Here is a 14,739-nt window from a genome sequence, read left to right on the forward strand (position 1 = left end):
TTGGTCTGAGGCCAGATTTGAACTCAGGTCCTCCTGACGTTAAGGCCAATGCTCTATCCACTGTGGCACCTAGCTGCCCCAATTACCCAATATTCTTATTAAAGTAATAGGCACCTAAGTCAAGGGGGAAAGATTCAAATCTTGTTATTCTGTATAAAGCAACAGATTGCTTAATGGGACTGTACCATACATAATCAAGAAGAACCTAAGGATAATTTTCCTTGGCTTGTTCATCAACTTTCAGGGAAGCGAATGCCCAGTTCTTTCAAAAAACCAATCTCTGACAAATTAAAAGATGATTAAGTCAAATGCCAGCACTGTTCTTATTCAACATTGGAGGGTTTCATATTTGCAGTTTTGGTTATTCTCAGATTGGCCATCAATAATTAAATGGGAATTTTTGGTGATTTATGGCATACTGCAGGAAATCAGAGACAATACAGAAAAATAATTTTAGTAAGTCACAAATATATAAACGTTGTATGTCATTAATCTATTTTATAATTTACTATCATAAGTATACACACATAATTTAACTTGTTAAACTTTTCAGCGAGCTAAAGAACTAAGGTATGCGATCTCTTTTTGTCTATCTACCATCCAGATTTAGTCACATGATTTTTCTCTCGTACTGATCTCTGATTTTGTTGTTGAGTTGTTTCAACCATGTCCAACTCTCTGAGGGGTTTCCTTGGCAAAGACATTGGAGTGGTTTGCCATTTCCTTCTCCAGTTCATTTTACAGATGAGGAAACTGAGGCAAACAGGGTTAAGTGAATTGCCCAGGGTCACACAGCTAGTAAGCATTGGATTTGAACACAGATCTTCCTGACTCCAGGGCCGGTACTCCACCCAGCTGCCCCAGTGATCTTTGTATCTTTCGCTCTTTGTACAAGGAAATTTATGAAGCAGAAGCTACAGCTACACAGGCAACAGCAAAGACTGTAGAGTGTAAGAGATACTAATCTCTCTCTCGTATGCAATGTGGATGTAGTGTGTGTTTTTTTTTTTTATTACCTGTTTTGTGTGTTAAATAAATATGATCGGAATTACAAAAATAAAGGTCTGGGGTGGGGCCTTGAGTTATTCAATGTTTTTCACATTCATAGGGGTTCCATACCCCTAAGCCCCACGAATGTTGAGAGATGACTGTATTTATAACCCCATCTACCTTCATAATTCAAATTTAACCAGAATCATTCACTGATCATCAACTCCCAGACCACAATAATCATTCCCTCCACTGAACTCCTGTTATTCTTGTATGTGCCACTTAATACTTACCTACATCCTGCCTCATATTGCAATTTAGAATGTAAGTGCTTATCTCACAATGACTCTGAAAGTTACGGAGTATCATTATCCTTGTTTCACAGGTAAAGAAAAAGAAGCTCACAGAAATTAAGAGATCTGCCCAAAGTTACAGTGAATAATTGATACACAGTTAATAATTACTTTCTTCATGATAATGCAAATTACAGATGTTGCATTTAGGGCATCACACAGAGCACTTGATACAACTCCACACTGTAATCTAAAATATACAAAGTGAGCACCACACTTCCACATTCCACTTCTGTGTTGTCTGAGCTACTGCTATCTCTTTGTCCCTCCTTATATCTCTCTCACTAATTAGGCTCCTTGAGATAGTTCTACTTACATTAAGTCAAAACAACTATTTGTTTAGTATCACCTTATAAGAATATCTTAAAATGCATCTTTGGTTTTGTCATTCTGTAAAAAGCACCCCCAAAGGTTCACACAAAGGGAATGAATATAAATGACATATCTTTAGAGAAATCGGCTGTTTTAAATCAGCTATATTTAAAAATGCCAACGGATACACAGCTCTACCTTGTGCTAGGCTCCCCTTTTTTTAAAGACCAGAACTTAACAACTTTGAACATCTGTGCCCTTGCCTTTCCTATGTACTCCAGACAGGATCCACCAAAAATTTGTAAGCATATTTTTCTCCCCACATCTGTGCCTTTGCCTTTCCTATGTACTCCAGACAGGATCGACCAAAAATTTGTAAGCATATTTTTCTCCCCATTTCCTACCTCCAGGGTTATTCTTTATACTCTAAAATCCCACCCTGAAGCAAAACGATGGCTGAGCTCCAGTATTCTCAGGGGAGGGGCCAGTAACAGAAATACTGACAAGCCCTCAGCAGTAGTAGCAGTAGCAGCCGCAGAGATGCAAAGCGACAGAATACACTGAAGCAGCGCTTCATGGTTGAAAGGACAAGACACAAGCTGTATTCCTATATTCTCTAGCTCTTAAGGTCACAACAAACCAGCTCTCTGATACCAATTAAAATCCCTGTGGTTTATGTTTCCCCTGAAAAGGACAGCACCAAGATGACCTGCCCCTGCTGAGAACATAACTGGTCCTGTACAGGCCTGGTTGAAAGATGAAGAGTTAAAAAAATTAAGTCATGACTGCCATGAAATTGTTTATTCATGGTAGGTGTTTCAGGCAGTTACAGCTGTACAACAGTAAACTGTTAACAACCATTACCTAGAAAATCATTTCCATTATAGATCATGGCTAAGACAAGAAAGCAGACAGTACATGGTGGTTGGCAGATTTGAGTTCCAGCCCATCAAGGTTATGTCAGAGGTAAGTCAAGAGGAGTATCCTTTCCAGAAACTGCTTTAAAGAAAAACTACGTTTTTGGGATGAGATATATACTAACTGCTGCATCTAATTATAAAGATTAAGCCAATTAAAAAATCCAACCAAGCTTTAAATGTGATGGAGAGAATAATTAAAAATCAGATTTTTTTTTAAACAAAATACTATTATGGCAGTTAGGAGAAGGTTAGAACACAGGGGGGAAACAGCTCTGCCATCAGAAAGCAGGAGGAGAACAGCAGTATGTCAAAGTTATTACAGGATAACTTTTTTTTTCTTTTTTAAAGACCAGAACTTAACAACTTTGAACATCTGTGCCCTTGCCTTTCCTATGTATGCCAAAATAGAATAGCATTTCCTATATCAGTCTTCTTCCCAGCAGGAACCAAGCTGGTGAATCAGCAAAATGTCATTGTCTTCAGAAAGCCACCACCATCATTTGGAGTTCACAAAAGTGGAGAATGAGAACCTTCCAAATCATATTCCTAAGAACTATTTTGGCAAAACTGGTGGTAATACACAGGCCAGCCAAGAATCTACAAGCCTTTTGGGGTGCATACTGAATTTTCTAGCCATTGATCCCTTCGAAAGAAGAAATTACAATAAATAAGTTTGGGGAACTAGAAAAGGTACTCACAACAGAAACTTTTCATCACCAGTCTATAATGGTTACTCAAAAGACTTAAATACAGGTTCTAAACTGTTTCCTATTCCAGAATGCCTCAAACAATGCATCCTTAGCTATAGGCTAATTTGTGGTTATACTACATTAATGCTGATCTCACTGGACATCTATTTCACACTGAAGAATATATACAGAATTTAGAATCAGAAGACCTGGGTTCAACTCCTGGGTTCTGCCACTTACTATATGAAGGGATCTGAGAAAAATCACTTGACCTCTTCTTTGTGGCCTCAGTTTCTGATCTGTAAAATGACTAGAGCAGTGGTGTGAAAATGAAACAGAAATGGAAGCCACTAAACCATACATAAGGATCCCTGTAAGCTGCATATTGATTTAGAAAACCACATATTAGCATTATCTATGTCCTATTGTATTGTTATCTATTTTATTAAATGTTTATCAATTAAATTTTCAAACGGTTTAGACTCCACTCCAGACAGCTGACAGCTGCATGCCGCATGTCTGACACTTTTTGACCACAAGTCCTCTAAAGTCCCTAATAGCTCAAAACCTGTTATGCTATGATCCTATTACCTGCAAAATGATCCTTAATGCTATCGTATTACAAGTCTATATGAAGCAATGGAAATGTCTTAAGATCACTCTCCCAAGAAGCTTATGTTAAGAGTATCCACTAATTTATTTCGATGAGAATTATCAGCCAGAAAAGAATCTAGTTAGAACATGCTCTCATGAGAGAGATTACCAGAAAGATGAACATAACCTGAAGAAGCAGCAGATTCACCCAAGAATATTACTCAAGCAGGCTAACTACTCTTGTTTCCCACCTCTGGAAATCAGGATTCAGGTGTAAATGAAAAAGAATACAATTTGGAGAACTTTACCTAATCCTTAAACACATATCCGTATTTTTAAAAACTACCTGAGGGTTCTGCACAGGCAGATGAAAAACACACAGCAGAGTTTCACTGGACAGGCACCACGAGAGAAAACGTATACAAGGAACCAACACAACAGACATTTAGGGGAGGGCAGCATCCTGGTGGGTAGATGAAGAACTACAAGGCTGTCTTGCTTGTCTCTATTATAAATCCCCAAATCCTAACAATGAAATATAAAGCTAGTTATCACATGAAAAAACATATGACGGAAAATCTAAGAACTAATGGGGATAAATAAGAGAATGATTGTTTAAGATTTATTAATAGACTAAAAATGAACAAAGATCGATGTAAATTTCAAGATAGGAGATAATTAGTATGGAAACAGAAAATTAGGTTGTGAAAAATCAGATAAGATATACAGGAGAGAAAGTTAAATGTAGCCACCTCAAAAGTAGCCAGTTTCCTACTAACAACAGAAATGTTAGGATATCTGTATTGTCATGCCCAAGAAGCCCGAGAAGAGACTGCACAGCATTGAGCTCCACTAATAAGTGATAGAGGTCCGGCATGGTAGCCACCACATGCATCTCTTGAATGATGTCATTTAAATCCAGTTCAGATTCCATAAACCTGTGGATGAAAATAAAAATGTATAACATTAGTGTAAAGTCCCAGCAAAAAGCAAATCCTACCACCCTTATAATGTAGCAAAAGATCTTTTAGTACTAAAGAAGAAATATCTGCACAACCTAAAGAGAGAGAGAATCTGTCAAAGTGTCCACAACAGACCAACCAAGAAGTACACTCAAACTAACATCATACTGTCACACAATTTCGCTGGAAAATCGATCTCCTCATTACAAAAATCAATCCTGGATTCAGATCTCATTACATCGTGCTCCTTGTTCCCACAGTCACAAACTGCCTTTCAAAGCATTCTGCAACATCAAATGAACCTCATACAGTCCTGTGAGCTGGCTATCGTTATTCCACAGGGCTACAATACGATCCATTACTTTGGACATAAACTACCTGACTTACCCACTAACTTTCTGTTCTTTATCTTACAGTCTTATGGAAGAGCTACATCTGAGGTTATAAAGAATACAGGTAGTCCCACACAGCAATACAAGTTACATCTGAGTACAGAGATCAAGAATATTTTTCCCTAAATATATGATCTAGTACTAAAAACTTAAAAATTTAACAAATTCCTAGAAAAATAAAAAGTAAATGTAAAACAAAGATTACAAATCCACAGCTACCAGTGATTCTTATGTGTTTTCAAGTGTGCTCTTCTAGGCAGATAAAGTTTCCTTCCACAAAATCCATTTCTTCGGGATGCTCTCCTTCTGAGAAGACTGGACATTAGGCATACATCCAACAATGTATGAAGGGCAAAGTGAGAAGGCAATGGCAAAGTATTAGAGCTACATATTACAACAGTCAGCCAGTCAATGACTCTATCCAGTATGACAAAAAATGTGTCGTGTCTCTTTCAATGGATTTCCTTCCAAATGCCCGAAAGCAATCTTTTAACCACACATCGAGTGTCAGCACTGACCAGCAAAGCAAATGCAATGGGCGAGTACCAGCTCCAACCACAGAAACAAAAATCACCATAAGGACTTCTGACACTTTGGAGCTCACTGCATCCAACCAACCAATCCAACTATAACCCTAAAAAAGACAGGCAATACATAGAAAAAAAAGAACAAAGTTGCCCAAAGTTTAACAGCAAACAACGTATCCTCGAGAAAGATGGTACTGGGTGGAAAGGGCACAGAGTGAAAAGTGATGGTTATATGAAGAGAATTGTCAATTGTATTTTAAATGCAGACAAATGAAAAGAGGCATTTCTGGGTATTCGATCAAAATAACAATTGCATCTATGGAAAAATAAATTTGAATGTTTCCAATCTTGATCGGAGAGGTTCATTCAAATACGCTCAAGCAATTTTCATCTTAATTGCACCTCACTGAGACTACAGAATTACCAAAAACACTGTACCAGTAAGAATTCAAAAGCTCAAGGTTAAAACACAATGTAGCTTCTGAACTGCATTTAACCATCAAAAAATATTTTTCACATTTAAATTTGGTCTTCAAATGTTCAAATGTCTAAAATGGAAATACATTATAAGAATGGAAAGGGGTATGATTTTTTAAAGGTTCTTTTCATTAAAAATAATTTCCCTTAAGTGTTGTATACAACAAATGCAGAGCTCCCCTCACATCCCATAAGATGCCAACAGGAGCACTCACCTTCAAAGCAACACTAGTTCAAGCCAGCTAAAATGCATTAAGTAAGTAAAGTGGTGAACACATAAGTTGGAGTTTGAAGGCCTCCAGTTTTGTCAGTCAATGGTGAGCATACACCAAAGGCCTCTTCTAACTTCCACCTTCCATGTTCGGGCCATTGAAATGTGTTAAAGGCAAGACTGGGCAATAACCAGATATTGTGAGGCAATCTGATGTGGCAGGGAGACTTCAGACTGGGAATGAGAAAATCTGGGTTTTGGTTCTGTTTCTACTGTGACTTTGACTTGTCATGTCACCTTTTAATGCCTCAGTTTCCTCGTCTACATTTTGAACTTTGAAAGAGCCACAAGCTCATTGATCTTGGTTCTCCCTTCATTAATGAATATCAAAATCCCTCCATATTTCACTAGTTGTTCTCACTGAGAAATCATGTACCTGGTGGCCAATCATCAGATGATAAAATTTCTCCACACTTTGTTAGATGGGTCTCTAACAAGAGATAGTTTATTGGGCCTCTACTTATATGCCCTTCCAGCTTTCCAGAAAGCAAATCTAGTTAAACGAGGGACAAAATATACCTAGGTCACATCAAAATCCACCTTATTAACAAACTATGCTATAGTGAACTGCCATTGTAGGAAAAGCAATTTAGAAAACAAAGAGCTTTTTCAAATGGCTCCTTGGTGATAGCTAAGCTAATATAAGAGGAAGACAGACTGACCTAACCTCAAGGGTCTCTCTAACAGCTCCAGTTCTGAATTACTTCATTTTGTCAATGACATCACCACCATTAACAGTTGTGGTTCAATTGTTTCCTTCACGTCTGACTCTTTGTGACCCAATTTGGGTTTTTTTGGCAAAGACACTGGAGTGGTTTGCCATTTCCTCCTCCAGCTCATTGTGCAGACGAGGAAACTCATCTCAGGGTTAAGTGACTTGCTTAGTGTCACACGGCTAGCAAGTGTCTGAGGTCATATTTGAATTCAAGTCTTCCTGACTCCAGGCCCAATGCTCTAGCTACTGAGCCACTACAGGCCCCACCATTAACAGCAGTCAAGGGAATAACGATTTTTAAATTAGAAAAATTTTCAAATACAACCTTAAAGTCAAAGAATGCCAGGGATACAGCTCTCCTTAGTAAACAAAGGCTTTGAGATGAATTAAAAAAGCAAACACTTGGAAAGAAATAATGATTGGGAAGGGGTGGGGGAAGGGAATGTAACAGTAAAGCAAAGGATATCTTACTTCTCAGGATTGTCTGGAAACTTGATACGTAGCTCTTGGTTTTTATAGGACCTCTTCTCAAATGTGAGAATCATTTTCTTCACTGAGCTTTCATCTAGTGGTTCATCCTGGTTCAAAATAAACACATAAATAAAAATCAACAACTTCAGCCCTCAGTGATATCTTCTTCTCTGAACTCTACTAGCCTTCATTTATTATCTGTCCTTCATTTGGCATTTATATCATGCCTTATATTGTTGGCTGCCTAGTGTGAAGTGTATATCTTGTCTCTGAAACTAGAATGCAAATTCTAGAGGCCAAGGCTCAAGTCGTAAACACCTCTGAATTTTCCAAAGCAGCTAAAAAAAGCTCTGTACATAGAAATGTGTTAACTGACTCAGATTAACTAAAGGAGGAGAGTTGGAAGAAAAATAAAGAACTGCTTAAGATTTAAGCCAACTCATCCCTAGTCTTCCGATAGCAATCTATAACTCTAAGTTCTTTGAGATCGAGAACCATATCTTGTTTAGTTTTACATCTCCCCAACATCTAGCATTATATATTACACAGAGCCAGCAACTATTTAAAGAGGATAAAAGAAATCATTAAAGTAATTACTTATAAAAATGAAATTCACAGAACCAGAGAAGGGAAGAAGAGAAGGGAAGGGAAGAAGAGAAAACTCTAACTTCATTTTATAAATGAGGAAACTGAGGCTCAGTAAGGTTTTGTGACTTGTCCATGATCACTCAGATAATGAATAGCAAAACTAGCACTACACTAAGGTGTGAGTCTCCTATTGATGCTCTACTATCTGTCTCCAATTATACAGGGTAAAAGCTAAGGTGTAATTCAAATTTTATACTCAAGCATTAACTATAAAACTGGCTCAAGTCACCGTTTGCTGTTTCTTCAGTATTTCCACTGGTGCTTTATTAGGAATCTGCCCACTGTTCCCCAGTTGCCTGCTAGTCATAGCGCTAAGAACCAAGCAGACGACTGACTCCCCAAAGCAGCAACAGCTGAAAGCCCACAAAGAGGCACTAGGAAGATGGGTTTCTAGAAAAGTAGACAAATTAAATTTGTGTAAATTGAACACCATCCCCAAAGATGAGCATTAGTATTTCAGAGATTCCTTACAACCATTTCATTTTAGTTTTCATTTCATTTTAATTCAATTCTTTTTAATGTTTTTGGTTTTTGCTTCTCTTCTTCTAGATTGTCCTTCACTTCTGCTCTCATAATTCTAATTTCTCTTTTGAACCACTCAGGGACAATGTGTTGTGGTGCCTGCCATGTCCTCATCACAATCCATAAGACCCTCTGTCTCATCAAATTTTGAATATTTTCAATTTGTTTTGCAGTTATTTATTTATTCATAGATGCCTGAACTCATTTACTAGATCAAGAGGCCATATTTCCTTTTGTGGTTAATGTTTTCCCAGCTGATTTATCTGCTTATGTTCAAGGTCTCCGAGTTTTCTTCTTCTGGAGATCTTAAGTAAATTTGGTCTTTTTTTCCCCCTGATTTTCCCCTATTCACTTTCTAACTCTGTTCCCTCTGATGGCGGTTTCCTTGAGGGCTGGATTTCAAAGTGTCTCAGCCTCCTCCCCACCACATGCACGGTTCATCAGCCTAGGTCTCTAGCCTGAGTGATTCTGGGATAGTCAGAAATGGCTCCAGCTATATGCTGTACTCTTTCCCTCAGGCTCAGTGGAGTGCTGAACAGCTGCCCCCCAACCTCCCTACACATAACATCCTGTCCTCCCTCTGGGCAGTTCGGAGAGCTGCTGGTGCTTTGGGTTGTTGCTAGCGCTACTGGGTTGCCTGCCCCAGAGCCAGCAAGCAGCTGGGTGCTTTGCCGAGGTAGTGCTACAGGGCTGTGGCTTCCAGCAGGCTCTTGCTACTGAAGAGTTGCCACTTGCTGAGCTGACTATTTGTCACTGTCCAAGCAAATTTCCAAAGCCTAGAGATGGCACTGAGAAGAAGGAGTGGGGACCTGGGTGTGAGGTTAGATTTTGTTGTAAGCCCTGACCTGTGTGTGAAGACAAGTGCTAGTGCAGCCTCAGTGCCAGTAGCACGGGAAGTGGCAGAGGGGTACCGAGTTTTTTTACCTTCTTTTGGATTCTGAGTGTCTTAGACTATGGAGACAGATGAACTTACTTTATCTTTAGCACACATAACTGCTGTTTTGTAGAGGTCTGAGAGGTCATGGGGATCACAGAAAATGTCTAGTCCTCCATCTTGCTGCTCACATTCAATTCAATTCCATAAATATTTAAGTGCCTACTATGTGCAAAGTTCTATAAATATAAAGACAAAAATAAGACAACCCCTTCCAAGGAGCTTATGTTCTACTGGGGGGATGCAACTATATATGCAGATAAGTAAATGGGAAATTTAAACAAAGTAACAATGCAAATTAATTTTAAAATGGACTGGGCACTGACTACTTGGGGGCAAGGGGGTGAATCATGGGGTGATCATAGACATCAGGTCTATATAGGAGGCAGCTTCTGAGCTATTCTTTTTAGGAAGATAGGGATTCAATGAGGTATAGATTTCATTTGCTCCAGTCCTCCCCATATCTCCCCTACTCTCTTTTTAACCTCAAGTTTCATGCCAAGCAGTTCCTAACCACAGCATATACTTAAATTCAGACGAACTGCTATTTAGAAGACCCTAAAAGTAGTCCTTTTGAAAAACAAATTATTGCCCCTCCAATTTTGCAAATTCCAATTTTGATTTGGTTAGCTATTCTGAAATGGGGAAAACCTCTACCTATACATTCACTTTAGCAATTGTTCACTTAAAGGTCTCTGGAGTCATTTGTTGAGTCCTGCTATCTATGTATCCAAAGCAAACTACGATTTGGCCACTGTGGCAAAATGATCCAATACCACCACTAAACTTTTATTAACATTATCTGGATTGATAAAGGAGGGTTACATGATCCTCAAATGGCTCAGATAAAGACAGGCTTTATTTCTCTTGGCTAACCCAGAAGAGAGGCTTACAGGCCTCCCCTATTCCTAGCCTCTCCCAGGCTTTCACTTTCCTCCTGGAAATTCTCTCAAACAGCAGGGGAATAGCGAATTATCAGTCTCTACCATCAGCCACAGCAGCATCACCAAGAGCTCAACATCAGAAACCAGAGGCAGATTTCAGAAAGATGAATGTTGGTGATGCAGTACAAAAAGGACAATAATATTTTACAAGGTCACATGACTTCACAGTGGCAAATATCACTTGTTTTTCATCAAATAGGACTTTGGTGGCAGGGAGAAAATAACTCCTGGACTTGTAGCCATCCATGTGTCATTTTTACAAAATGATCTCTTTTCCCCTGTCCCTTAACAGAAGGACTAGTCCCACATTAGATTTCTGTCTCCTAGGCTTGAAACCACTTACCCATGACAGCTACTATCCTAATCCTTTAGTCTAGGCCTTGCCCTACATGGGAATTATGCCTGCCAATTAACTGTTGCTGCAGGGCTAACAGATTGAAGAAGAGCTGGGAAGGAGGCAGGAGGAAAGAGTACTACATGCCGCCTAAATCCTCACAGAGCTGCTGAATTTTGAAAGGCCTGTGAGGAGTCCAAAAAACATTTCCCTCTACAATTTTGAAAATGTCAGGAGAGTCAGGCCCCCAAATCAGGACTGATGAAAGGCTTTTTATGAGATGGTAAATAAAAATAAAACTGTTTCTGTAGCTTAGTTTTTAGTTTAGTTTTGACTAAATTCACATGCCATATATTCATAAGATCACAAAGCAAGACAGTTAAAACCCTATTCATCTTTTGGGGATCATCTGTGATATCCTCCGCCCCACCAAGTCTTTCCTTATCCCCTCAGCCAAGGGTGATTCCCCCTGCCCCTCAACTCTCTTGCATACTTTTACACTCCACTTTGTGTCATATTTATGTACGTGTTTTGATAGACGGCATGATGTAGTAGAAAGAGCAATGGGGTTTAGAGACAGAAGAGCTAGGCTCTTCTTGCCTAGACTTGCTAGCTGTGTGACATTAGTCAAGGCATTTAGCCTCTCTGTAGCTCAGTTTCCTCATCTGTAAAATGAGATGGTTGAACCAGAAGCCCAGTAAGGCTCTTCCAACTCTAAATCTCTGATGTGATAATCCTATGATTCAGAAAAACATCTGCCCTTCAAGCCTGTTTCACACCTCATGCACTATAAAAATGAAAGCCATTAGCCTTATTCCCTTCTATGATAAATTCTTTGAGGACAGGAATTGTATCTTAGCATCCCACCCAAACACCTAGTATAGTACCTCACACATAGTAGATGCTCAATAGTAATGAAATTCAAATACATGAGAACTCCAAAACAGTTAAGAATGAATTTTCTTAATTCGAATGGAGCAAAATATCAGAAAGGAATAAAGTTGTTTAAACAACAAAGGTAAAGGGTATATTTTTGCTTTGTTTTTAATTCGTTGATGCATTAATGTTAAAACTATTCCTTTACAGTGGAAAAAGTTTGAAGTTTTCAAAGAACTAAGAGATATAAGAAGAAAATACATCTAACTTGTCTCAAGAAAAGAATTATAACAAATACTATTCTTTTGTCACAATTCATTTCTGAAGACAAGGCTCTCCAAGTTTTCATCAGTCCTTACCCTAACCCTCACCTCTTCTTCTTCCTCCTCTCCCTCTTTGTCAATCATCTGAAGAAGTTTCTTCTTGTCATCATCAGCTTCTTCCACTGCCACCCCTTCCTCTTCTCTATAGCGATTTCGCTCTCGGGCTCCAGCTTGCTTCCGCCGCGTCTTTAATTCCTCCTCTTCATCATCTCGGGGCCGTTTTGTACCCCTGTTGGGCTAAGAGAAAACAGAATCACAGCACGTCAAGCTGGAAGGGAACTTAGCAGTCACCTAACCCTTCATTTTTGATGAGGAAATGCTAGATCAGCAAAGCACAGGGAGTTATTTAACAGTAGAGCTGAACCCAGCAAAACCGAGCATAATCTTTCAGGGGAAAAAATGGATATTCAGTGAAATAGAGGACTTTCAAGCATTCTTGATGAAAAGACCAGAGCTAAATAGAAAATCAGATACAAGACTGAAAAGAAATATGAAGAGGTAAACAGGAAAGAGAAATTATAAAAGACTTATTAAGGATGAACTGTTTACATTCTGCATAGAAAGATGATATTTGTAACTCATGAGTCCTTTGTCAGTATTAGAGTAGCTGGAGGGAAAAAATTTATATGTAAGTAGATAGACAGATAGATACATAGATACACAGATACATAGACAGATACATAGACACGTAGAGGGCACAGAGTGAGTTGAAGATAAAGGGGTGATATCTGGAGAATAAAATTAAGGGGGTGAAAGAGGATTATACTTAGAGAAGGAGAAAGGGAGAGGTAGAATGGGGTAAATTATCTCATATAAAACAGACAAGAAAAGGCTTTTACAGTGGAGGGGAAACAAGGGAAGGTGAAAGGGAATGAGTGAATTTTATTCTCATCGGATTTGGCTTAAGGATGGAATAACATACACACTCAATTGGGTATGGAAATCTATCTTACCCTACAGGAAAACAGGGGGGAAGGAGACAAGAGAGCAGGAGGATGATAGAGGGGAGGGTAGATTGGGTGAGGGGGTAATCAGAAGCAAACACTTCTAAGGAGGGACAGGGTCAAAAGAGAGAATAGAATAAATGGGGGGCAGGATGGGATTAAGGGAAATATACTTAGTTTTCCACAACATGACTAGTATGGAAGTGTTTTGCATGACTATACATGCATAACCTGTATCAAGTTGCTTGCCTTCTCAATGGGGGGGGGGAGGAAGTGAGAAAATTTGGAACCCAAAGTTTTAAAAACAAAAGTAAAAAAAATTTTCACATGCAACTGGGAAATAAGATATACAGGAAATGGGGTATAGAAATCTACCCTGCCCTACAAGAAAACTGAAAGGAAAGGGAGGGAGAGATAGAAGAGAAGGCAGATTAAAAGAAGGGGTATTCAGAATGCATGCCATCTTGGGGTAGGGGGGAGGGACAAGATGGGGAGAAAATTTGGAACTCAAAATCTTGCGGAAGTGAATGTCGAAAACTAAAAATAAATAAACTAATTTTTAAAAATATTTCAAAAGGAAAAAAAATAGTAGAGTTGAAACTAAAACCCAGGACTCTTGATTCTTCAGTCAATGCCCTTTCCACTATAGCAACAGAACTTGATTTTGTGTTCTATACCCCTGCCTTGGCTGATCAGACCTTTTCCCAATTTTAAAAGGTGGGAGGTGACAATTCATAAATAATATTCACTAAAATAAGACTTATAAAACCAGAAATTTCCTTACATATAGCAACTGATATGGCTCTAACCATCTTCCCTGGAATACAAAATTCTTCTTAGTTCCCGGCTTCATCCCTAGACATTTACCATTGTGGATGACTGTCAAGAGGATGCTAGGTACTGCAAGGCACACTACCATCAAACAGATGATGTCACATAAGTCTCCAGTCAGCTAACTGATTTGGTAATACAGATAAATTTCCACTGTATATATTACACATCTGACTTATGACTGCCCAGTCATGCCAGGGGTGAAAGGCCATTCCCCTCTATAGTTAAGCTTCTGGTGACTACACATACCAGGTGCTTCAGCTATACTAAGCATATGACATTGCTTAGCAAATTCAAATTATACAATTTGGTTTGTAGGGCACCACCTGCTTTTCTTCACTCTATTCCCAGTCTTCCCGGGATAGATAATAATTTGATATGATCACAACCTATTTCTATGAGTATAAAAATGCACTATAGTCATTATAGATCAACCCTTTAAAAAAAACTGTTGAAAACATGCCAATAATTTAAGACTATCAAAAAATATGAAATCATTTCCACATGGAAAAAAAAAAGAGTGAAAACTTGCTTGATTCCACAATAATGTCTTCAAACTGGAAATCTGCAGCTCCCCAGCAGGTAAGAACTTCAGCCCCTCAGGAACACTAATTCTTTTAGGTTCATAAAATCAGGCCTGCTGTGATTCTGATTAGCGTGAGCTTGCTGCAGCAGCCAAGTTAGACAGACTCACCATGAAAAGCAGATTT

At 38.8% G+C, this 14,739-nt stretch overlaps 1 protein-coding gene across 1 annotated transcript in view; it reads right to left on the reverse strand.

Annotated features, from left to right (window-relative positions):
- CTNNBL1 (catenin beta like 1) overlaps positions 1–14,739 on the reverse strand; it is a 218,439-nt gene that overhangs the window by 144,015 nt on the left and 59,685 nt on the right. The window contains exons 2-4 of the mRNA XM_078150210.1: positions 12,303–12,491; positions 7,674–7,780; positions 4,655–4,796 (exon numbers count right to left, since the gene is read on the reverse strand). Of these exons, the coding sequence (XP_078006336.1) occupies positions 4,655–4,796; positions 7,674–7,780; positions 12,303–12,491 (438 nt within the window). The remainder of the gene's footprint in view (positions 1–4,654; positions 4,797–7,673; positions 7,781–12,302; positions 12,492–14,739) is intronic.

The sequence above is a fragment of the Phascolarctos cinereus genome, unplaced genomic scaffold (assembly GCF_003287225.1).
Source record: "Phascolarctos cinereus isolate Bilbo 61053 unplaced genomic scaffold, phaCin_HiC Scaffold_2;HRSCAF=192, whole genome shotgun sequence".
Classification (NCBI taxonomy): Eukaryota; Metazoa; Chordata; class Mammalia; order Diprotodontia; family Phascolarctidae; genus Phascolarctos; species Phascolarctos cinereus.